This window comes from Phymastichus coffea, unplaced genomic scaffold, assembly GCF_024137745.1.
Source record: "Phymastichus coffea isolate CEN01 unplaced genomic scaffold, Cenicafe_Pcof_1.1 PCOF00055, whole genome shotgun sequence".
Taxonomy (NCBI): Eukaryota; Metazoa; Arthropoda; class Insecta; order Hymenoptera; family Eulophidae; genus Phymastichus; species Phymastichus coffea.
In genome coordinates this window covers 892,353-918,069 of record NW_026706866.1, presented here as the reverse complement: position 1 = coordinate 918,069, position 25,717 = coordinate 892,353, and the positions used below count along the sequence as shown (strand labels likewise).

Genomic DNA, 25,717 nt, shown 5'->3' with positions numbered 1-25,717 from the left:
GCGTGCGCAGCACACCGTGGCCGCCGCGAGAGAGGGAGCAAGCGCAGCCACGCGCGCGCGACGATCGACTCGCGGTCAGTCGTTGCCGGAGACTCGCTCTGCCAAGATATTCTGTGCGTCATTTTACCGAGGGTGTTGTTTGCAGAAAAGTGTGCGTGTAACATACACGAGCTTTTGTTCGCCAAGATTTGTGCTGCGGAGAAAGGGAGAGAAAGAGTGGTGAAGTTGGTTTGATCGTGATTTGATATAGTCTGTCAAAACGGCCGCGAAAATGGTGTCTGGTGGTATGGCCTGCGTCAAGTACCTGCTGTTCCTTTTCAACCTGATCTTCGCGGTGAGTGTGTGTTGGTTGTTGAGAACAGTGACGCCGCTGAGAGACACTCTCCCTAAGCAACAGGACGATGATGACAAAGAGAAGCCCCACGCGGCGCGACGTTGTTGTCGACGGCCGTTTGTATTTCTATTTCTCTCTTTCGCGACATGGTATTGTAAACACACGCTAAGAGAGAGAGAGAGAGAGAGAGAGAGAGAGAGAGAGAGAGAGAGAGAGAGAGAGAGAGAGAGAGAGAGAGAGAGAGAGAGAGAGAGAGAGAGAGAGAGAGAGAGAGAGAGAGAGAGAGAGAGAGAGAGAGAGAGACGCTCGCGTGCCTCATTGCAATTGTCGGCTCGATAATCGGTTGCGGATTCGCGGATAATGCTTATAGGTTCGTGCGTACAAACACAGCGCACAGGGCGTCCACGCGCGCGTCTTTGTTGAGAGCTCGCTGCTGTGTGTACGATATTTGCGCGGCCGGTTTCCATAGGGTCGCCTTTCCTCGATTTTTCCTGTGTCTATAACTACCCACACACACGCACAGCGCCGCCGATATATCTACCTACTCGCGAGTGCACGCACATGTATGTGTGTGGGATGGATGCATCACGCGAGCCCATAGTCTTCATTTCTACGAAAGAGAAGGAGAGAGAGAGGTGTATACGCGTGTGCAGTTCTCTTTCTCTTTCGCGCTCGCCCCGTTCGATAATCCCAGCGACGGGGCAGTGGCTCTCCGCGACGCGCTGCCGATAATAAAAAAAAGACTGAGCACGGCAACCGTTCTCGATTATTCGCTGTGTGTGTGCCATGCCGCTGTCAGCGCTACTTCGCGTTACGTAATCGCACAAGGGCTCAATGAGCTTGACTCGTGACACAAAATTGAACTGTTTCCCCTGCGACATGTCTCCCTCACTCTTTGCTCATTCATTGCGTCACGCGAACAATTGTGCTGCGCTCGACCTGACTTTCACGTGCTAAGAGTACGTTTCACCATCTCTGATTTAAATTTACACGCAGGAGTAGATAATTTTTAAGATTTTTGATTGTTGAAATTAGAAGCTGAGTAAAACACGAATTTCGCACAATTGCTAACGTTCACCTATCTTCCTATAATCCTACCTACACTCGTGTAAAATCGCCTCTGCAACGCACTTAAGTAAATTGGCTCTCAATCATTGTACTAATTAAAACATTCTCTCCCTCTCTCTCTCTCTCTCTCTCTCTCTCTCTCTCTCTCTCTCTCTCTCTCTCTCTCTTGCTCTCTCTCGCAAGATAACTTATTCATCAGCAAAATGGCTTTCTATTCTGATCTCTCTTTAATTTATTTCTAATATAATTATGACGAATCATAATAATGCCCATTTTTTTATTATATTGATGTCACAATTACTCGACTATTTGCAATAACTTTTCCACGCTAGTTAATCCCGTTTTAATTGATATTAACGTAACGAAATGAAGATAAAAAACGTTCACCGGTGTTACGCCGTGCTCGTCGTGTGAAACCTCATTTTAGAGAAAAGCTAACGACTTTTCCAGGGATTAAGAAGCTAAAGATTTAACGAGAATAGCCCAGGGTTTTATTTACTTTCTCTCACAGGCAGAACTAGGTTTCATGACTACCGCTAGTTCTTTTTAGGATTGCAAAAAGAAAAGAAAGGGCGTTCGTAATCGCGTAGAGTGTTGCTCTTTCGAGCTTGTGTTTCTCGGAATGAATATGAGATTTTGACGTGAAATTGAATATTCCTAAGATTTTGTAATGAAGAAAGTACTTTCGAGTACATAGTAAAACAAAAACTATATGGTAGTCGCTGAAATGTGAAAATTCCATGTACACGTTGGCACGACAATCACGTTTTCGTTACTGCCGTCTCGCAATAAAAATCTCGGCTGTACTGCATGCTTTTCTAACCATCAAAGTTCAGATTATACGTACCTGCGCTTACATAAAGTTAATTGGATATACCGTTTAAAAAGTGACCATGAATGATGACGTGACTCGGGCAAAACCCAAGATCCACTGCCTAAAGCATCTCAACGGTTGTATGTCAACCCGACGGTCAAAAAAACGGTTGTAAGAAACCCGTGTGTCCGTTCGCAAATGTGAAATAACAGGTTGCGAAAATAATCAGCCGGAGGCAAGTGCTTGGATCAATACTTCGCGATTGTGACGAGAGAAAAAAAGAAAGAAAGCAAAAGTGAACGACCGCGAAAAGCGCGTTTCGTGCCAGGAAACTGCGAACAACGTTGCAGATGGAAGTTCATCGTTGATGCTATTCCTACTTTGCTTGATAGTCTTCTATGGTCTTCTATGGTCTTCTATGATCTTTTATGATCTTTTATGATCTTCTATGGTCTTCTATGGTCTTCTATGGTCTTCTATGGTCTTCTATGTACAGCTAGAACCTACCCGGAATTCGTGTGCGCCTTGCGTGACTTTGATCTAAAATTTCGGATTTACGTACCGTGAAACGAATTGTATGTTAATTGCGCGTGTTTGTGTTTACAGAAAGTAATTTTGTGAAAATGTTGACATTGCAGGTTCAATAGTCGGCTAGCAGAATACAGACATGTAGTTGTCGTATAAACGTAATTACAGTGTGCTCGTGCCGTTGAATGTTGAAGCCGCCGTGGTATTCGTTCCTAAATTTATTTTGACGAAAAAAAAAATCAGTATAATCTTCAATCGTTTTACCCGCGTTATTTCAAGCATTTAGATTTCTAGCTTGTCTTTCATGCTCGTATTAATATCTGTTTCCACGCGGTCGTAGTCCGAGACAATTAATTACTTTTAAATTACAGCTTTTCTTGATCACATTTATTATTTTATGAAATACCTTGACTTCGTTTGCCAAGTTAGTTGGGAATAAATGGTTTTTATCACATATTGCTCTAATGAACGAGTCGTTTTTAACTCATCTTTTATGAGTAGATTAAGAGTAGTTTTTTTGTGTGTATTCATGATGCGGAAATGACAAATTACAGATCTTCAAATTTAAAACGGCGGTTATCCATACATAACAAGTGGTTTTCGTATGAACAATTAATATATGCATTTACCAAATATCAATTAAATAATGAGTTAATTTTACAGATATAAAGCAATTTTGTATGTTTGCCCTATTTATTTTTTCTTTATTACTTCAATCAATATTTTTAACGTTCATTAAATCTCCATATGTTACATTATTTTTATCGATTATGGCAGTTATTGATTTAAAAAAATTCTTTTCTAGAAAATGAAACGGTGAAAAATTAATTTCCAATGTATTAAGATTATTCATTAGAAATACGCCAATCTTCTCCTGAGATGTTTCATTTAGACTTTGCCAAATCAAACCTCGTATATTTACGGTAAAGCTTAAGTAATTTTGACTGAAATGAAGTTACATAGTTCTCCGGGGAACCGTTCCAACTAGTGAGCACTAGTTACAATACTGTAGCTGTGAACGACAGAAGAATATGGACTGCCTTCAACGCGCAAACGTGCAAAGCGTGTTTGTATAGGGAATAAATTAACCCACGTAAAAAATGTTAATTATCTCGTGACAAGAAGAAAACTATTAGTTGCCGATGAAATGGTGCACAAAAGTTTTCTACGAACCAGAAATAGACTGCAAAAGTCACCTGGTAATAGTATTCTCAACAACTTGCGTCATTGAAAATATATCATTTGACAGGTTACAAAATGGCTTTTAAAAAAGATGACAGGTAAATAATCATAACGTTCTCAACTTGCAAATTTTATCCTCGCTCCGTTAATCATACTCTGGATAAAAAAAAAGTGCACATACGTATTTCTGTTATTTTGAAGGCTTGTAGGTGTTCCGTGCGCAGTTCATTAGCGTCGAATGCGAAAAAAGAAAAACACGTTGTAAGTTATTTGATCTCGGTTTATTGTATGCTTTAATTAGTCAAACAGTTATTATTGGGACCGTCATTTATTTTCAAAACTTCGTAGCTGTTCGCGAAGTATTCTGCAATCAATGTAAGTCCGGCGCATCCTCTCGCCGAGCCTAGAGCCAGCCGTCGCGTAATACACCTGATTAGTAATCTCTGGCTCGTCCTTCGGTTTCCTGCCACTCACAGTCGCGCGAATAATGTTTTCGGGCAGCTGCGCCGGTGTCAACGCTCGCTCGGGTGCGCGCATCATTGCAATCCTAATTGACGCGCGCGCGCTGTCACCGCCTTTTTCGGGCCGCATGCGGCCGAGAAAGGACACCGTGCCGACGAGATTGCAGCGTATAGAGCAAGCCTAATCAATCCTGCTCTTTTTCTATTAGTTGCGTCACTTTCAGCTGACGTTTGCCCGTTCTCTTTTATCGATTGCGTGATTCTAGTGTGTCGACGAGGGAGAAAGAGAGAGAGAGAGAGAGAGTGAGTGAGAAACTACATGTATATAGACGTTGATCGTTATGCCGACGTACGATTGCGTGTTTGTCCTGCTTTTTGGCTGTCGATCGCGATGTTTCCGATGCCACTGAGTTCGCGTCGGTGTGTGCATTTTTTCGACCAATCGCAGGCAATCAATCACAATTAGCGCTGGGGGATGCGGAAGAGTCGCGTGAATTCGAGCGTACGAAACGCGCTCGGGTCCCGTGCAGCAACGGAGCAAAGACTAACGGGAACGCCTGTCATTTCGCAGATCACCGGGATAGTGTTCATCTCGGTAGGCGCAGTGATCCTGATAGCGTATCGCGGCTACGGCAACTTCGTCGACATCTGGGTGTTCGCCGTGCCAGTGCTGATGATCGTCGTCGGCGTGGTGGTCTTCGTCACCTCGTTCTTCGGATGCTGCGGCGCTGTCAAGGAGAACCACTGCATGATCATCACTGTGAGTACGGTCTTGCTTTCTCGTTCGCTCTCTTAGGCGCTCTCCGCGCCTAAGATTGGTCGATGCTGCTGGACACCTGTTGATGGCTGCTTTTCATTATCAACGGATGTGCATTCATATTCACGCGAGGAGCGATACGTGCGATGCTTGATTCAAGCGATATTTATACGTGAATGCGATTCCACTGCACGTTGTCTGGCCTTTTTCCATCCTTCGCCTTCTCTCTGTTAACCGTGGCTCAATTAGGCCCGAACGACCATTACTGAGATAATAATACTCTCAATTAGTCGCGTCCCAAGAGAATACAAAAAATTAAAAAGAATCGTCCTCGAACGAATTCATTGACGTGAAATTTTTCCGTTAACGCAGCATTACTCAATTATTTCTCCAGCAATGCGCTCATAATTATAATCTGTTGTTCGAACAGTTCTCAGTGTTGCTGCTGCTCATCTTCGCGTTGGAATTAGGCGCTGGAATCGCCGGCTACATGATGAGCAACAAAGTGGACAAGATGCTGGAGAAATGCATGAACGACACGCTCCAGGCGTACATCTCCAGAGAAGACTACAGGCAGTCGTGGGATATTATGCAGTACGACGTGAGTGCATCCCGTCGAGCTTCAACTCGTATCTCGCGACTCGTGAGGACTCACTCGATCGCGTGATAAATTGGACGGATGCGCCAGATTCCTGTGAAGTTCCGGAGATAGTTGCCGAGTCGCGCATTGTAGCAAGACACAATAATTCGTTCGCCTGTTATCGCTCGCAAGTGGTGACAGCCACGAAATTTCGCCCTTTATTCAAAGGCTCATTAACGCGCCGAATTCCACTGGTATTGCTCTCTTATGCATTTTTCATACGCAGTGTCGCGAGATAATCGGCAAGTATCGAATGTGTCGGTAGCTTTTGCGCTACGGCTGAAAATGTTTACCCAAGGTATTCGCGAGTTAAACCCCGCAAAGTGTAGTCGAATGAAGATATTGGAATTGCCGACAAAGCGCGATCCGCTTTCGTGTGCTGGGCGCCATGTATTCGTCTTCCACCCGGCGGCGACAATCGAGCAATCAGCCTCGCTAACGCTGCTACGAATGCAATCTATTCCCGATGCTGAAATCGCTCGCGTGCGCACGCCACCGCGTACGCTAATTTATCCCACGCATAGAAAGTCGCCGCCTTTTTATCACTGCAAAAAGGATATACGAGTTGAATATAGATCGGAAACGTCGGACTGTGGGAACGATTTACGCGCTTGGCTGCATAATGCGTTCCCTCAACGCGTCGACTGCGAGACACTCGACAAGCTTGGCTCTTGAGTGTTTTCTTTTTCTACTAATTGATAGCATCGCCGCATTTGCAGCTCGTTTCAAAAAATGAAGCTGAATACGTAGCTCGCGTGTACTGCGAGAAGAAGAGGGAGGGGTGCAGCTGTTTTCGTCCGTGCACATGCAAAAGAAATAGAAAAGAAATGAAAAGGAGAGCAGCGATAAATGAGAGCTCTATAGCAGAGAATATGTGTACGCATCGTACATACACATGCGCGCTTGTCGCATACACGAAGTATATAAAGGAAGAATGGTCGCTCGCACGCGCAGCGTCAATCAATATCTCACCTTGTCGGAAAGACTATAGTCCGCGACGCGGTTTGTGCAAGTACGTGTCCCTTTTTGCCCGTGGCAGGCAACTATACTGCATCGCACACCCCTCTCTGTACACATACATTGCGAAGGCCGCCAAAGTCGCTGTATTTCCAACGCTTTTTAAGTTTTGTTAAGTTTCTTATATTTTCTTCCTTCTGTGTCTTTTATTTTTTTCGCTATTGTCAATTCGGCTCGGCTGATAAATACGCTCTTCCGTTCGATCTCAATTTGTACACAGTACTTTGGTTTTACACTATTCGTGTTCGCGTAAATTATTTAACACCCACGGTGGCGGAGGTTTCCCTTTGCGCTTATTACAGGGCTTAATTATTCATGAAATGAATCGTTGAACGGGCGACTTATTTAAAATAGCGACTATACTATCGGTGTGTCTTGCCGCTGATGCGATCTATTTTTGGTTTCGACTAGCAACGGTATTCGTCGCTGTAGCTAAAATCGTATTTTATCAAATACAAAATTATCTGTAGATTGCAATTAGTGAGCAACGTTTCTAGGGGACAATTAGTTTTCAACTAAAAGTAAATACGCCGCGCGTGCAGTTGTTACTTTTACGTTGCGAAATCCAAAATATACTCTGGTCGCTCGACAGAAAGCCGTCTAGAGTGCAAAAAAAAAAGAGAAAAAGAAAAAGAAACCCTCCATCTCGCACATATGACGTGCGACGATCTGACGGCCAAGATAGGCAACAACAACAAAAACGTCATTGCGAAAGAAAGAAAATCGTCGTCCGGTATTTAGCATTGCGATTTGAGACCGACGATAAAAGGAGGCCAGCGATTTGCGTGTCGACGCTTAAAGGTGTACCTACCTCCTACTCTTCGTGACCCGGCTGGCGCTAAATCTAAGCCGTATGTATATAAATACATGTGTACATGCGTACTAGTAGATGCTGACCGACACTCAACGACAGGAACGACAGCAGAGATCACGTACGTTCAGCTCACTCGCGCGCTTTGAATATTCTCCTGTGTGCGAATTAATGGGTCTTCATTTGCTATTATTAATCTCTCGGAGATTACTCGCTTCGTTTTTTTTCGCTGCTGTACAGAAGCTTTGGAAAGCTAGGTACAAGGGAAACAAAGTAGAGAATGAGAAAACAATTTGTATGCTAATTTAACACTGAAATTGCTATTCATTACATGGCTCTGCTGCCAAGAGCTAGTATTGCGCAAGACTCTTGCTCGTGATTTTATTTGTCCGCGATAGACGCCATGCCGCAGACCGCGCGAAAGGTAGAAAGAAGGATGACGATGTAAAAAAAACCGCAAGCGTTACGCTTCGATTATCGTGTTACAGTTGCAATGTTGCGGAGTTAACAGCCCGGCCGACTGGTTGAAAGCCGGCTTCGCCAACAACAAGCTGCCGCACTCCTGCTGCACCGAGCTGCCGAAAAACAATCCCGAATGCGACATGAACGATATTAAGTCCAACACCGAGGGGTGCAAGAAACAACTGAGAAACAAGATACAAGACAATGGTATTATACTGGGTGGCGTTGGCATTGGCGTTGCTCTCGTACAGGTACGCTTTCTTTTCTCTCAGTAATGTAATCGTACATCAATTAATTAAACTAATTAATTGAAATTATGCTTCGTATTTTCCAGCTGATCGGAGTGATCTTCGCGTGTTGCCTGGCTCGCTCAATCCGTCGCGAATACGAGACTGTGTAAGCTGACTGATCAAACACGAACTTGTCATTCCAAAGAAAACAAAAAACTATTATTTTCGCTTATATTAACGCCTCTGCGTGCAGTACCACACCGACACACACATACATACACGATTTTTTTTATCTAACACTCTATCTATAAATAAATCTCACGTGGGACATTTCTTTCTTTCAAATGGCTATTTGTATGAAAAACAATATAACACTCATAACTCTGTATATACGTTCTGTATACATTTTGCATTGGATACATTTCATTACTTTGCCATTTGTAATGTCCTTTTTTTATTATCATTTTATCATATGCACACATGCGCACGAGTTGTGTTTTTTTGTTATTATTTATTTTTATTCACTTTTTTTATCGCTTGTTTCGGATTTTGCGCAACAAGTTTTTCAATGTATAACTATTTATTGTTTTTACTGTATACAGAGTTTTATCAGATTAACGATCTTACGAGTTAATGAAAGCTCCTCGTATTTTCACACGTTCGATTTGTCGATTATTGTATTTTGTATGTGGTGATGGCGGGGAAAGTTTCAGGGTATGTGATATGAATATTATTTGAAATAACATTATGCAAGTTTATAGTAGATGGACGTAACTCGCTTGTATGCAGAAGCATGAAGAAAGCTTTAAGGTATAAAATTACTTATATACTCTATTGATGATAACAATCCATACTCTGGAATCCATCTCCAACACAATAAGATATGCTATGTACTTTTTTGAGTTGCTTCATTCACTTTTATTATCTTTGTATATTATTACTCTAAATATTTAATAAAAAAGATAAAGTTTTACAATTTGCATGATATTTTGATAAACAGGGCTTTATAACCGTGCTATATCACGATATAAGAATGTAATTAGTACTCATAATGTATAAAAAAATAAACGAATTTATTGTCGATTTTAATGACTGATTAGAATAATAATCAATACATGTAAAAGATCAAAACTGCCAAAACCACAAAATTTAATATACTATATAAAATTTTACATGATGTTCAATCGGATTTACTACTTACACTTTGTATGATGAATGATGCTCAAATAATTTCAGAATAATTATTACCCATGGTAAAGTCATCTGTTAGGGTTGATAAACTAGTTTGAACAAGGATTTTTCAGATGCAAACAAACAAAATACTTTTTAAGACAGAACATGCTAACAAAATCATAGTAATATTGAACAAAAAGATCTATCGTAAACCGCGTTTGAATCTTTACACGAGCCTTGACCAAGATAAAACACAATACTAATAGAAGCATACCATTTAACACAAGGGTACGGAGTTTATTGAGCTTCGACATCTCTCAAAGTAATTTCTTTGACAGATTGAGAAAATTCAGATGTAACTAGGATGCAAAATTTATCGTCCGTCACTGTTCCTACGTATTTAAACTAAACAACTGTATATTCGAAAGCAAATCGATACTTTTATGGTCTTAAGAAACGAGAGCTAATAAAGTAACAATACGTAGATGTAAGCGCTCAATCTATAAACACCTCATTGGTATAAAATTGCTTGGTTATAGTATTCTTTCGAGTACTTTTTAATTTATATATAGTCAACATATATATATATATATATATATATATATATACACACATATATATTTATCGAAGTACTTGGTTGTTTCATATTTTATAAAGTTTACATAGTGTTACAGCCATTGAATAACATTTTGACAATGTCGAAGTTGAATTATAAAGCTCGTAAGTTAAAGATCTAAAAATTTTTATTAAGATAAAAAAATTTAAAGCTATTTGCTTTGCTCTCCTCATAAAAGAAATTCCGTCTATCGAGGAACCAATGAAAAATGAATGACAAAACAAAGTAAAGTGGCTCTAATATTGTGTAACACTATTTAATGTGCTTCTATTCAGATCGATTGAATGAAAACAGTCAATGTTTGCGTTGCTATATAAATATGGGGCTATGGAGGTGGCTTTTATTATTTATGCCGACTTTGAACGGTGGTGGTGGCAGCTTTTCTGTAAACGTCAATGTGTACGTATGTATCACTAAACCAGCACACTTTGATAGCACTTGTATGCGTTATTTTTAATCGAAGAGTTCGAGAAAGGATCTTCAACATTTTTGCCGTACTTTCAAAGCTTTCTCGAATTCAATTATTTTTATTTTCATTTAGCTTGGAAAAAAGATATTTAAAATGCCGTCGCACCTATCTAGTCGTCGGCATTTTAAACATATATATATATATATATATATATATATATATATATGACATAATCTGCATTGTAAAAATAAACCTGTTTGTCCATCAACCCAACATAGTATACATGTCAAGTTGTTTGATCTCTTTGCTCTTCTCTTTTTTTCGTGCTTTGTTGAGTTGATGCGAAAATCTTATACACAATGTCTTTCACTGACCGACTTTACTCGATTTTACTTCAAACATGCTTAGTGATCTTACGTTTTTACTCTCTTACAGCGAAACCACAGCGCACTGATCAGCCACCGCTTAGAAGGCATATTATCATAATCTTGTCCATCATGCATTGATAGGTAAACAAAAAAGCAAAAAACTATAAATCTAGGAATGTATCATCGCGACCTCTTTTTAGTCCATCTACGACATGTACGCTTGCGAGTTCATGGCAATATTCTGTATTAAACATTGTAAACAAAAGCAAAAAGAAGGCAAAAAATAAAGCGAACACAAGGAAAACTTGCGCGAAGAAAAACGACACACTCGCGATCGCTCTTCGAATGCCCAAACTACATCTCTTCAAAATGATTCAACGGATAACTGCCAGATTCCCTGCCAAAGACAACACACTGCGCGAAGCGAATCTACGGTAGATATACTCGGAAGGATCGCACGTACATCTTTTTGTCACTCGGCGATGATATACCTGCGAACAAAAAAACAAATCAAGTGGAGTAAGAGAGTTACGGAGCGCGTTTTATTTTTCAGTCGAGAGCCTAAAAATAATGAGTTTTCCTTATGTATGTTCACCCTCCTGTACACAACGCACACACACATACACAAAGCTGCGTCGTGTAACTGCGCTTCGTGTGTGTCGCGCATTTGGCCTTCTTCGATTATACTTTTGTGCTAAGGGAAATTAGAGTTGGTTGGCGTACACGCCGAGCGAGTCGCGAGACCCAAACAAACAGTTCACTTGCGTGTTATTGTAACGTGTATGCTGAGGAAAGAGGAACGTCTGGAGGTGTAACGTTGAGATCGTGGAATTAGGCAGCGCTGTCTTGTTCTCCATCACGCGGTCGGCGGTTCTACTAGTATCGATCGTGGTGTACGCTCTTGCTATCGAGATCACCTCGATATAAAACTCGCGAATGCGTGGCTGTCGACTGGATCACCAAGCCGGCAATGACTAGTTGGAGAACTACCACGCCCTGCCTAATTCTACTGAGCTTCAGGATTACAAGTTGCACCGATCCTGTCGTTCTTACTTTATATACATATATAAATATATATCGATTATAATTTTAGCATAGCGTCGTATTGTTATACACAACACGGTCCGCGTGGCAACGACAACCCGCCCTCTGTTATAGCCGTTGAAAAGCAGTTTCATCATTCACGCAATTATTGCATTTACCGCGTAAATATGACTTACTGCATATAAAAATTGTATAACGAGGCGATGATACATCGCAATGCAAAGGAAAAAGCGTTGTAATAAGCTCGCGAGCAGATTATCCGTGCAATCGCATTAAAACCCTCCTCCGTCGTTCGTTCGTTTATGTCGGTGTATCTATAATCATTTGTATTATTATATTATTATTATTATTATTATTATTATTATTATTATTATTATTATTATTAAGTATAGAAAGCATAATGCAATGCGCGTTCGCTTGACATTATCAAAGTTGTCACGCCAAGTCCGAATGGTTCTTGCTCTCTCTCTCTTTCTCTCTCTTTCTCTCTCTTTCTCTCTCTCTCTCTCTCTCTCTCTCTCTCTCTCTCTCTCTCTCTCTCTCTCTCTCTCTCTCTCTGTCCCTCGTGATCATTAGTAGTGGTCGTGCGTCGATGTACAGCTCTCTCACTCAACTCGTCGGTGCAAACGCAAAAGCAAAAGAACAAAGGAAAAGTGAAATTTATCATACTCGCGTGCAGTCGTAACGATCCTGCGGAAAACAACTGTTGCTAGGGGACCAACTGCGATCACGAGTCCATGCACCGCACGGAGGGAGGGGAGGCAGGCTTCGTAAGACATAATTGTGATATCCGCCTTTTTCGCGCGCTGCGTCTAAGTAACAAAGGACGACCGGCGGCAGTAGTGCTTTTGTAGTTTATCGATTGAAGGCGCCCTTGATTGCGCGCGACGCTTGCGACGTGGCCGTCATTATTATTTCTTGATCGTCGCACCGACGGCCAACCGATTTACTTCTGTCCGCGTGACGCGCAATATAGTGGTCTTTAAGCTTCAGTCGTTGCGAAGGGTGGCACGATTGTTTCGTTCCCTTTAGTTGCTCGTTCCAGCACGATTAACTGTGATCTGCGCGGATCACGAGTGATTTTTATAGAAAAGTGCCCTGTTGCCACTCTCTCGAACGACTGAGCCGCGAACAACGAGCTTTCCGCTCTATCCTCAAACTTTCGCGCCTCAACGTCGATGATATTATTGCGTCATTTGAATCCGATGTGTCTATTTGATTTAATAAAGATGTCTACTAATAAAATTATCGGGACTATGCCTAATGCAAATATAGTGAGCAAGAAAATAAATAAATCAATTGAACACTGAGATATAAGGTAAAAGAATTTTAAAAATGTCGTAAACTTATATTGTATATGTCATCATTATAATGCATAGAGTATAGTGAATAAATGATAAAAATAAATACGAGTATGTAGCCGTCGTTCGGGTGTTAAACTTCTCTGTAACGCTTGTTCAAGAATTGTATAAGCACTTGTCCAAAGTTCGCTCCTTTTTAAGCTCGTGCAACGTCATTCTACAAGGCTTTATTTTCAAGACACTTTGATTCGGCCCAGCACTCGTAATGCTCGATATTATTGTTGTCGTGTAACGCGTACTTATTATCGTTATTACCAATCGTACCATCAGGCCCAGCAACCGACTAATATTCACCGAAACACAATGTCAACCGTTCGATTTTCAAGCTAAAAAACATGCTGTCGTTAATTAATTGATTTGAACGAAAAGCAACAAAGACTGATGAAGATTGTAATCAGTATTAATAGCCATTGGTATTTTGAATAAGCATGAAAGGATAATACGGGGGAAAAATAAATACTAATTTTTTAAATTTATATGAAAATCTATTTTGGCTGCCTACAGTAATTTTTCTATGATCCGCGCTATTACAATGCGAGTAATTTGGTATGGCGATGAGCAACGGCAACGGTAGCTCTGTCATGGATACAATCAAACGTACATTAACATTGAAAAGAAAAAAATAACAACTAAAACCAATGAGTATGAGAAATACAAGCAGACGTGAAAGAAAAAACCTTTCGTCATATACTTGACGCGCCTTTTTGCATTTGGCATTTTTTAGGAGCCAACAAACTGTCCTTGGCACATATTTGTCTAGCATTTATGATACGTATTAAATAAATTAATAAACATTCAGTGTACTGTCTCTTTATTGCCCATCATATCCTCTCCATAACTTGTGAGCAGTCCGGAGTTCCAACGCACCAATGACTTGGAACGAAGTTATCAACGGCGTTAAACTGATAAAAATATAACGACTTAAAAGAAAAAAGCTAATCAAAGCTTTTCGAGATTTGTCTTCGCGAGCGTATATGCGTCGCACGCAAATTTTCTTTGCTTCTGCAATAAAGTAAAACTTAGCGATGGAGAAGGTCAACCTTTAAATAAATCGACAGCTCTATTCGCTTTTCTAAATTTTAAACGACCAATTCTTAGCTAAATATATTGTTAACTACTTCAGGGTACTAAATTTATTAAACAATAAAATAATTTAATAATAATACTCACGGGTATTAATACATTATAGACTTGCCGTGAAAATACGTTTGAATCGATTGCCAAATTCGACAATTGTCACTCGACTCTCACGAACTACTTGAATTCACCTACGTCTGACATTCATTCGGAAGATCACCATGTCGAAATAATTTGCTAAGATAACGGCTTCACATAACTTCGTTATTTAATGACGCGCTGCTGAGTTAATATTTTTCTAAAAGTAACGCGGTTATAACTATACTGTCGTTATTTATTATATCCAAGTTATATCTGTATGACGGTGTGATATTTTAAAGGAATTGTAAAGACACTAGTGAATAATTTGGCGAAATAACGAAGCTACTGCCCATCGCTATAATTACCCTCCTTTGCATTTTTATAACGACAACGTGTTGAATAAAATGTATTATTCAGTATTCGCACCTCACGCTATATAATCAGACGGAAGAAAGAAAGTGGAAAATTAAATAAAATTGAAGTTGGAAAAACTAGTTAATAACGATGTATACTGTATAATTCAAAGTAAAAATAACAAGTTACAGATATAAAAATAGATGAACTATAAGTCGCATGCTTATATGCATTGGGAATAGCGCATATTGTCAGTTGATAAATAAGAAAGCCTGCGTTACGATATATATACGTGTAAGCGTCCGGAATATAGGCCATGGAAAAAACTATAGGGAACTTGAGTACGGGCTCTCAAAATGAATGATGTTATACGGAAGATATCCATTATCTTATTTTGATACTACATAAATATTTGTCGTCAAATGTAATATCTGATAACCAGCTCGAAGTTTCTGCTCATAATGAAATTAAAGTGACGCACGATCCTTGAACAAACATTGAGAAACCTTGAGCGGCTTGAGTGGTTCGCTGGCAAAAGTTGTGATTGTGATAGGGGACAGGTGAAAATGAACATTCAAGATTCGAGTACAATAATTTTATTCCACTTTGTCATATCAATGCCACTAACTAGCAGACTAACATTTATTAATATTATGTCAGATAGAGAAGCGAGTCTCTATCGTAGTTTAAGCACGCGCAAAGTCAGCTTGGGCTCGAAGATGATTCATTGCACGAATCATTATCAATTTAATCTATTCTTTTGTGACAGACTTAAGACGAACGAAAAATCAAATTTACTTTTGTTAGGATAGTTTTCATTTCGACATTCAAAGTCTTCTGAAACGCGTCAAAGATGTTTTCAGCCAAAACTGCCGTTCCATTCCTTGCAATTGCGTATCGCTTATTAATTTTACTTTACACGTGATCACTAACATTATACACAAGCGAATGCTGCATTAAATCGGTGTGAATAAAAGTTATGAAAGTGTATTTACATGAGATTGTACCGACCCACAATTAGCGGTGATAAATTTGTGGGAAAGCTTATTCGATCACTCGTTCATAGCTTGAAAAGTTAATGACCAAACATTTTATTCATTTCCCCTTGCTTTTTACCTGTTTTTCAAATACATTCACTCAACTACATCAATTTTTGCACTCTTTCCGTCCAATCTAATGATGATATGAAAACTTAGTCTTGCCAACTATTATCTGTACTTTGCAAATTACATAAACATTTATGAAATTTTCTTTAACGATATACCTGCTGAATGGATATTTCATTTTTTGTCAAGCAAAGTATATGATAAGACAGCGTGAAATGCATAAAATATGTACAAATGAAATTTATACAAATTCTGAATTTCTCACAACAATGTTCACGTATTTAATCATCTACTTTGCCTAAAATCCAAGTAAATATACAATTACAGATTTTGAAATCGGTCAACTGTAGGAATGACAATTTAAAATATTAACTTTTGTTTTGAAAATAACAATTTCATTAATACTCTTCAAACAACTCTCTCAATTTTCTAATTGATTTTGTGATGCGAACTAAATTGATGTCAACAAAAAAATTTCTCTTTACAAAGGGAAGACCTCCGTGGTCGTTTTGGTACTTTTCTGCTTTATACTTTCTCTTTCCGCATTTTTTCCACCATTTCAATCAGGGATTCAAGGAACATAGATGTGTTAGTGTGCAAAGTTGGCAGTTCGATTACGAATCGCGTCAGGTACGCGAGTCGTGATTTAAATAAAAAAACTTGATCATAGAGATAGCCACAGTTTTAGTGCAGCAAATTTTGGACTGGAAATATATACAAAATTTGACAATATTTTAATAAGATTTGTACAACGCCATAGCCGAACTATATTTCAATTCTTTTTACTCAGTTCTCAATGCCATTTTGTGCTTACTTGTTTCATCCCTAATTTCGTTTCAGTCACAGTTGTTCCAATTTTAAACCTTGCAGAAATTATATAATTATTTTTTTCAATCTTTTAAAAATTGTTCAACTTTGCAAGATTTCGTTACGAACTGCAACTGGCCCACTAACACTTTGTTTATAACAATTAAGATACACGTAATATCTTACAGACACCTACTATTTATGATTGAACAGCTACGCGCGCAGAGTCAATTATTTACAAAGTGGATTAGTCCGCCTTGCTTCTAAAACTCTATCACTTTTACAAAAATAATGTGGAAGCATGGATAATGTTTTTTAGAGTTAATATGATTACATTGCAGCTTTTTTGTCAATAAACATTCTTTTGTCTCGTTATCAAACACCAGTTTCTTTACTGTCATTCATTACAAAAAAAATCCACAAGCTTGTTTATTGGGTACCAGTATTTTTTTATTACCCTTTATTAATTAAAAAAAATTAGCGTGAAAAATATGGCCTACACAGTTTTGCTGATTTGCCAGACGCTTTCATTGACCATTTTAATATTTATACGATGTTTGTATTACTATGTTATAATATTCGTCTTATTGATAAACGATTCATTCTTTTTTTCTTCAAAAATTTACGAACGCACGCACATACATACAAGCTCACTCTACCATTTTTATTAATTGTATATAAAAAAATTATCTTGCGAAGGAGCAAAAAGAGAAGGCGAGAATACAAATTCCAGAATTCGGCATTCCTCGACGATCACAAACGTGAATATACAGCAAAATGATATTGGTATACTTTATTTACAGTCACAGTTGATTCACTTGCATTTATCAATTTTTTTCTTTTAGTAGTGGACCCCAAAACGTACTTAACTTACACGTCCAGCTAATACATCTTATACGTTTACAAAATACAAACAAATTATACCCTTCCTATCAGTATATGTATCATATAATTTAAAAATAAAATATTTTTCAATTGATCGATGGATAAAAGTTATGAATTTTTTCAATTAATCGGACCAAAATAAATATTGTGAAAATCGAAAAACTGAAAATTCATGAGAAGCTTGACGTTAAAATAAACAAGCAATAGTAATACGAGTTTCGAACGCTAAAAATTGATTAATAAATTTAAAACATTCAGGTAAGTGGGTCTGTTTTAATTCACGTCCTTATTGCCTAAGTACCTAATCACTTATAACTTAGGAATTTATCGTTTATTGTTTTTCGTGTAATAATTAAATACTAACTCGTCGTGGTATCTTATATCCGCCTTTTTTTAAATTTCGCTTATCTGTTTTCGATCTTTTTATAATTGAACTTCATTCCTTGTTGTTTTTTGTTGAAAAAAAAGTACTCCTAAAGTCATGCCTCAACGTACAATACACTTGATTTTTAGGCACATTGTGCGTGACCTTTGGTCGAAGCGCGAGAAAAAATACGAGACGCGCGGCCGAGCAAATATTAGACAGCACCGTTCACGCATTTGCCTTTTTTCTAGTTCGTCGACAGTAAAATAAACTTCGCACAAATGAATTAGCTACTATACGTCACTGATCGATGGATATATTAGGTTTAATTATTTAGCACTGATTAGTATTGTAAATTGTTATAAGTAAAAAAATCGAATAATAAAATGGTTCTTAAATTCAATTGTGCTCCGTTCTTCATCTACATAAAAAATACTCTATTTTTTTAATAACGGCAAAAAAAACATATTATAAATTACTCGAACCAACGCTTTTTGAACATAATGAGGGCTATAAAATTGGCATGAAACTTGATAGGAGTTGCTTGTAATTTCGTGCAAATTTGCTCATGTCGCATAACGTTTCGTCCATAAACGTGCGATGCGATCGTGTTCTTCCCTATTTTGTAAGTATTGCGTTGCTATGCTGCCCACCAGAGGATCCGCTATAACATAATTGTAACATAATTTTAATTTCCTCTATATCGTATTTACAACAATAACGTATAAAATATATGTTGTAAAAGATTATGTTAATATTTTCTAACCACTAGTACAAAAATATCTAAACTTATGTCAGAATGTATATGATATTTAAAAGAATGGCATTTAATAAAAGTAAAAATACGAAATTAAACTCACCAGGATTGCAGTCTGTAAGAAGAGAACAAATGGACAACAGTACTTTTGAAATAGTTAATGCTGGTGACCAATTATCTTTAAGGATGTCTAAACATATAACACCTTGGCTGTTAATATTGCAATGATAAATTCGAGTTCTAAAAGTCACCTAAAACAAATTTACAACTATTAAGCATGGATGTGCCTAAAAAATAATTAGTTTTGATGGATAGTGAGGTTAATTTACCTTTGGTGGTTTGAAAGGATATTCTGGGGAAAAGTGAATATCTAAAAAGAAAACACCACCTTCATAAACTGATCCTGGTGGGCCTAAAATTGTAGAAACCCATTCATACAAATTATCGCCTTTTGGTCCAGCACTGAAAATTTTTTAATTATTGTACATTTACTATTTACCTATTTTGATCCTATTTACCATACTTTGTAACTGTTATCAACTGTTATCTTTTTTAAGTAACATGAATACTTTTTCAAACTAACCTGCAATTAGGAGGTGGATCCAGAGTGATTTCTGCTAGTTCTTTTTGTATCCTAATGAAAATATACAATATGAAATTAATTATATAAAACATGGTTATTAAATAAATAGCATACAAATTACTACCTTTTTGCAGAAGTTCCTAATGCTTTTGACATCTTTGGATTAGGTTTGGCCTCCTTATTCTCTGGCTTGTTGTCAGCCAAAGATGATCCACGGCCTCTGCCAGTTCCACTAGACCCAGCTCCAGATGCCATTTTCCTAAAATATAATAGTGTTTATTTAGAATTTTGTGATTTTATAACTCATATATAAGCATATAAACAAAATACCAATTAGAATTAATTTCAAACAAAGAATATTAATTCTTTAGTTTTTTTCACAAACAGTACGCACAATTCACTATTAACGTGTAAACAATCACCCGTGAAATAACCAAAGAAATGATAGGTATGAAACTGACAAATAATTTATCATCTTACTTAAGTTATGAATAAAAAATAACTTGGAAAGACAGACTACATTTGTAATACTTTGTAATATTTTGAAATACTGTGAGTAGTTCTAGAAACTGTAGGTTTCAAGATTGTGTATCAGTGAAAACCAATACTTACAGTAAACTTTTTATATCGATCACTTTGTAAAAATATGGAAATTAGAAACTTAATTTCAAATGAGACCTTACAGCTTGTTTTCAAGTTACGTGAGTCTACTATTAACATTAAATAAAGTATTCTCGATGTCTTTATACTTTTCAACAGCAACACTTGAAAAATTGTATGCACTCACAATTCATGAATACAATAACTCCAAAGAGTCACGGAAAGTACTTAGAAGTCAACAGCGTGTAACAAATTTTGATTTATGCATGTGCGATATTAGCATTCGGCGAGATATCGCGTATAAATGAACACTCAAAAATCAACGTTGACGAGGTACACGACGTCGAGCATTGAACATTGATCAAACCAAGGGACTTGTAGAGATGCTTGGCAGCCAAAATTACTCGAGAAGCCCGAGTTCAAGATAAAAGATGGATAACCGAGCACACTGGAGCAAAGTCTACAGATACATGAAAACTGCGCGATCAAGGCTGTAACTCGAACGAACAGCGTATATAGAGCGAGAATATGAACGAATGAACGCAATTTCAGAAGAAAAAAAATGTCACTCTGAGGGCGCTGAACCACGAGAGAGTAACGAGCCGAATCACGGAGAGAAAGAGATGTCGGGATGGCTATCTCGGGCGGCCACATTAATAAACGTACACGCGGTCTTGGTTTTCTGCAAAAGTAATCAACCTCGAAAGTATACTTCTATACGAATGAAACAGCAACGGCACTCGGCAGCAACCTCGAAAGAGACAGAGACGGACGATGCGTATACACTTATATGTACAACTGTAACGACGTGCTAACTTGCATAGGTCGTAGGAAACAATGAGAGAAAGGGTTAACGAAGTATAGGCGCTTTTGTAGGCGGCTCGGAAGGTTACCTTATTGTTAGTGTGCAGCAATTGTCGGACGGGATAGCCTCCTGGGGAGAAAGACGAGGCAGAGCAGCTTCTCGGCGTGCCGGTGATCCACTTGCTGCGTATGCGCACTCTCGCGTTCTCACACACCAACACACGCCGAACTACCTCTAAACGCACAATGGATACTGATGCTGTGTAGCTGCTCTCGCGTGAGCTTCTGCTTGCCTACACGTTTCCTTTTTCTGTCTGTCCCTCCCCCGAATGTCCCGGCTGTCCGAAGCTCTTTCTCAATTAGTCGTGCAACTTTGTTGCTGCTTATACGAATGCTTCCGCAAAAAAGAGACAAACTACGAGAGCTGAGAGAGAGAGATAGAGAGAGAGAGAGAGAGTTTTGCAGTGAATTGTCGGTTATCCTTGATTAAAGGTCGCCAAAGCTCGAGTTATTATTTCTTTTTCTGTGATTTTCAACACCTTCGTTTCAGCATTTTGGCTTTATAACTAACATTTCTCGTATGGCTTTTTACGCTCAACTCTACATCTTTGCAATAGCAAGAAATCGACATTTCCGCGATAGAGATGTCGATTTTGTAATCACGAGAGATTATCATTGTTGTCAGGCTAAGTTCGAGTTTATTACTGTATTTTGTGCTTTTAAAAGCTTAAATGAGCTTTCATTGCGTTTTTTTAATTAAAAAAATGTTAAGCGAAAAAATATTACTTCAAGAAAAAATTTAAATTTGCCACCAATTTTTACAGTATTGGAAAGAAAGAGACGGTACGATACCCGGAAGAAACGCCGGTAAGTCTGCACCTCTGTCTGTCTTTCTCTAATCTCAAGACAGAGATTCTCAAATTAAGAATGTTATTTGACTTACGTGTAGTAATTGCCTCAGCAGCAACAGCAAATTCGTCAACTTTAAAATCTTTTCTTGATGTAAAGATGTCAAGTAAGCTTTATGGCAGTAAATATTTGCAAAGGAAGACTTTGCGGGAGGGTTGTCGTCGGCTCGTCTCGCTCCGTCTCTGTCTCAGCGGCTTCACGAAAAATTACGATTGCGCATTCCTGCGGCGTCGCCGGATGATTGCCCGCCTCGGCTGCAGCACCGCGCCGGAAACTCTGATCCACTAGCTGACGCCTAGATACGCGCATGCGTCGCTTTCAGAATCCGAAATCCTCGAGAGTCGTGGCGTGGGGGTGGCAGTAGTGAGTGTATATCAACATCGCTAACCTCAAATATATTCTTTGTATTGCTAATATTTTGTAACAATTTTTTTGGTTCAGAGAGATTTAAACATCATTCAAAATGGGGAAACGTCAGCATCAGAAGGATAAAATGTAAATTTCACGCTTATTAAAATTTTATTTTCAAACACTACTGAAACGTTTACAAATTCAAATTATAATGTTTAATGACAATTATTTGACTTTTTAAATAGGTACCTGACATATACAGAATGGACAACTCTGTATGGTGGAAAAATGTCTGGTACTTCATCCGATTCTAGTGAAGATGCCACATTTCGAAAGCTACCTTTTGATCACTGTTGTTTGAGTTTGCAACCATTTGAACATCCATACTGTGATGCTGATGGAAATGTATTTGAACTTGAAGCTTTAGTACCATATCTTAAGCAATATAAACATAATCCAGTAACTGGAAAGCCTTTAGATACCAAGACTTTGACAAAGTTGAATTTCTTCAAAAATGCACAAGGCGAATACCATTGTCCAGTCTTGTTTAAAAATTTTTCAAAGCATTCTCATATTGTTGCAGTCAAGACTACAGGCAATGTTTTTTCTTATGAGGTATACTTTTGCTTTTTAAATAACATTTAATTTATATATAATTGTTCAAATAAATTATTTGTTTCTTATATATTCCAGGCAGTTGAACAATTGAATATCAAAACTAAAAATTGGAAAGATTTAATGAATGATGAACCTTTTACAAGAAAAGATCTTATTACTATTCAAGATCCAAGTAATGTTAGAAAATTCAACCTTTCAACATTTCATCATATAAAGCATAATCTTCGTGTCGATGATCCAGGTATATTTTTCATTACTTTATTATTATATTATTCATTTTTTATAAAATTATATGGTGATTTCAGATGCCATTAGGGACAGTAAAGATCCACAAGCAAGCTTGAAAACTGTGTCAAACGAAACAAAAGAAATTCTAGGAGAGTTGGAACGTGATTATAAACCAAAAGAGCAAGTTAAAAAAGCTGAAAAACCTAAAGCAGATAAATTTAATGCTGTAAGTTAAGCTTAGAACAGCTTTTAATAAAAATATATTCAAACTTTGATTTCATTAATTATTGGTTTTACCACCAGGCATCTTACTCTACTGGAGCAGCTGCAGCAAGTCTTACATCTACAGTGATGCCTAGAGTTACTACAGTAGATGCTGCTGTTTTAGACGAAGATGTTGTTCGTTATGAAAGAGTAAAAAAGAAAGGTAAATATGAAATATAAAAAAATTATGGAAGCAATATATCTCTAATAACTAATTCAAATTTTTTAGGATATGTGAAACTTCTAACAAGTCATGGGGCATTAAATTTAGAACTGCATTGTGACTTGATACCAAAAGCTTGTGAGAATTTTATAAAACATTGCCAAAATGGTTATTATAATGGTACAAAATTCCACAGATCTATTCGAAATTTCATGGTGAATATTATATTTTTAATTTTCTTGTATAATCTTCACTGATATTAACAAATTTCAACTTTATTACAGATTCAAGGAGGAGATCCAACGAACACGGGGAAAGGTGGTACATCTATTTGGGGTAAACCATTTGAAGATGAGTTTAAAACTAATCTTGTACATAAAGGTCGTGGTATTCTTTCTATGGCCAATTCTGGAACCAACACAAATGGATCTCAATTGTAATAAAAAAATAATACCTACTTAGCAATTTTACGAACGAAATATTAATCGAATATTTTTCAGCTTCATCACATTCCGATCGTGTCAGCATTTAGACAATAAACACACGGTCTTTGGAAAAATTGTTGGTGGCATGGAGACTTTGAATTCTATCGAAAAAATTGAAGTAGACAATAAAGACAGACCTATTGAGGATATTATTATTATGACAGCTCAAGTATTTGTTGATCCTTACGAGGAAGCAGATGAGCAATTGGCAAAAGATAGAGAAGCAGAAGTAGAAAGGATAGCTAAGGAAGCTGCAAAGATAAACGCTCCAAAAAGAAAGGAGGGAGAGGAAGCTTTAAAAGTTTACCGAGAAGGGGTGGCAAAATACCTTGATCCAAGTGTGCTTAATTCAAAGTGAGTTTTATGAGATATCGATAATTTATTGAATAGTTATTCGTATTTATGTTTAATTAAAATTTTCTTAATTTTAGTTCGAAAAAAGACGAACCATCAGCAGAGATACCCAGAAAGAAAAAGAAAATAGTGTCAAGTAATTTCAATTTTTCTTCTTGGTAATTATGCGATGACTTGTTAGACGTAAATGCTATTTCTCGATCACGTGTATATACTAATTGTAAATTGTGATTATTTGTTGACATGAAGAGTATAAAGTTAAAGTTTTATTTTCTAATTTTCATATTTATTTTATTTTTACCAACCACAAAATCATTCATAAGTTTAGCATTTACATAGCTTATCTAAAAAACAAGAAGAAAAGTTGTGCAGTCTATAACACGGTCTGTCGATATGCACCTGTCTGATCAGCGTCCGTCCAATATATAGCTTGATCTCTCCTTTTCCGCATGCGTGCAATCTTGTTCTCTCGTGGATAAGGCCTTCTTTGGAAACTCGTTTCACCATCTGAATGTTTGTACTATAGATCGAAAGAGGATTTTACAGTTTTATTTAGACGGAAATTCCATCGAGGATGGCTATAGGCTCCGGTTTCGCTTCGATCAGCCGTAGTTCACGCTTGGAATGTGTAAGCGTGTCAATCGGATGATTCGCACTGTTTTCCACACTCCGCGTGGGCGGTTACAAATGCGTGACTTTTATGAAAGTCATTGACTCGATTATAATGTCAACGTTAGAATATTGAAAAATATTGATTACAGTAACGCTATCTGATAAGATTAAATTTATTTACTTGATGAAAGACATGTGTTAGATTTTTAAAATAAGAAAAGTTCTATTTGAAATGGAAAATTTCATTTAATTTTACGGAAGATTGTGGTGTTTAGAATAGCTCTCATCTAAAAAATATTTCAAATCAAATTACTTTTTTCAAGTAACACTAAGTTATGCTTATTTAATTTTAACTTCACAATAATCGGCCCTTTTTAGGGCCATAAATAATTTTGAACATGTATCTCATTTCTTATCTGCATAGCGATGCTATATATTTTTATTTCATGAATATTACTATATTATTTCGGTGTTATGCGTAATCTCCTGAAGTCGTAAAGATACTCAGTTTTGCAAGTTTTGTCGAGACCATGATGTTCGTCAGCGTATACAACTGTTTTATTTAGTTTTTTGTATCGAACGATTGAAAATCACAAGCTTTCGCAAAAGATCGACAGTTCTGCTCGTACCTATACGTTCTTTTATTTGCTCAACGACATCAATGGAACGATTACCACTAGAAATCGTCGTGCGCTAGAAGACCACCTGTCAATATATTTTAAAAATAGTCGACTCGATCAAATTTAATGGCGATCTAAAATGTAAATAAACTAATTCACACAGATCTATCAATAAAAACATAAATAATATGTTTTACATAACTCTGCTTCGTAAAAAGCTAATGTCATGCTATAATTATAAAGATAAAAAATCAGGCAAAGTTGTTATTTTCAGTGAAATATTATTATTATCAACGTTTGCGTTGATAATGCGTGCCAAAGTGCAAATAAATAAGATAAATTTGCCTGACTGTGCCGCTTGACTTTATCACAAAAAAAGTGTCCCGTGCAGGATAAGAGAAGGGAAGGAAGAAGAGACAG

The 25,717-nt window shown here is 37.6% G+C and overlaps 3 protein-coding genes across 6 annotated transcripts; 2 read left to right on the top strand and 1 right to left on the bottom strand.

Annotated features, from left to right (window-relative positions):
- Positions 1-66: 66 nt before the first annotated feature.
- LOC131665939 (CD63 antigen-like) lies at positions 67-14,063 on the top strand. Its single transcript, XM_058938210.1, has 6 exons — positions 67-334; positions 4,959-5,147; positions 5,575-5,745; positions 8,101-8,325; positions 8,409-8,470; positions 10,938-14,063. The coding sequence occupies exons 1-6, from the start codon at positions 272-274 to the stop codon at positions 10,954-10,956; spliced, it is 729 nt and encodes a 242-aa protein (XP_058794193.1). The 5' UTR covers positions 67-271; the 3' UTR covers positions 10,957-14,063.
- Positions 14,064-15,373: 1,310 nt separating this feature from the next.
- Positions 15,374-21,801, bottom strand: LOC131665875 (ubiquitin-conjugating enzyme E2-24 kDa). Of its 4 annotated transcripts, none has more exons than XM_058938085.1 (7): positions 21,637-21,794; positions 20,783-20,928; positions 19,414-19,548; positions 19,290-19,340; positions 19,036-19,168; positions 18,810-18,957; positions 15,374-18,613 (listed from the first exon to the last, which is right to left on the bottom strand). In XM_058938085.1, the coding sequence occupies exons 3-7, from the start codon at positions 19,542-19,544 to the stop codon at positions 18,516-18,518; spliced, it is 561 nt and encodes a 186-aa protein (XP_058794068.1). In that variant the 5' UTR covers positions 19,545-19,548; positions 20,783-20,928; positions 21,637-21,794; the 3' UTR covers positions 15,374-18,515. The 4 variants fall into 4 exon arrangements, with proteins under 4 accessions (XP_058794068.1, XP_058794069.1, XP_058794067.1 ...); XM_058938086.1 differs by having other exon boundaries at positions 20,783-21,117; positions 21,637-21,793; XM_058938084.1 differs by having other exon boundaries at positions 20,783-21,031; positions 21,637-21,793.
- Positions 21,802-21,861: 60 nt separating this feature from the next.
- LOC131665872 (RING-type E3 ubiquitin-protein ligase PPIL2) lies at positions 21,862-25,648 on the top strand. The gene is made up of 10 exons (XM_058938078.1): positions 21,862-21,965; positions 22,044-22,097; positions 22,199-22,568; positions 22,647-22,812; positions 22,877-23,025; positions 23,103-23,226; positions 23,293-23,441; positions 23,511-23,662; positions 23,727-24,065; positions 24,143-25,648. Exons 2-10 carry the CDS (start codon positions 22,066-22,068, stop codon positions 24,225-24,227), a joined length of 1,566 nt encoding a protein of 521 aa, XP_058794061.1. The 5' UTR covers positions 21,862-21,965; positions 22,044-22,065; the 3' UTR covers positions 24,228-25,648.
- Positions 25,649-25,717: the final 69 nt, after the last annotated feature.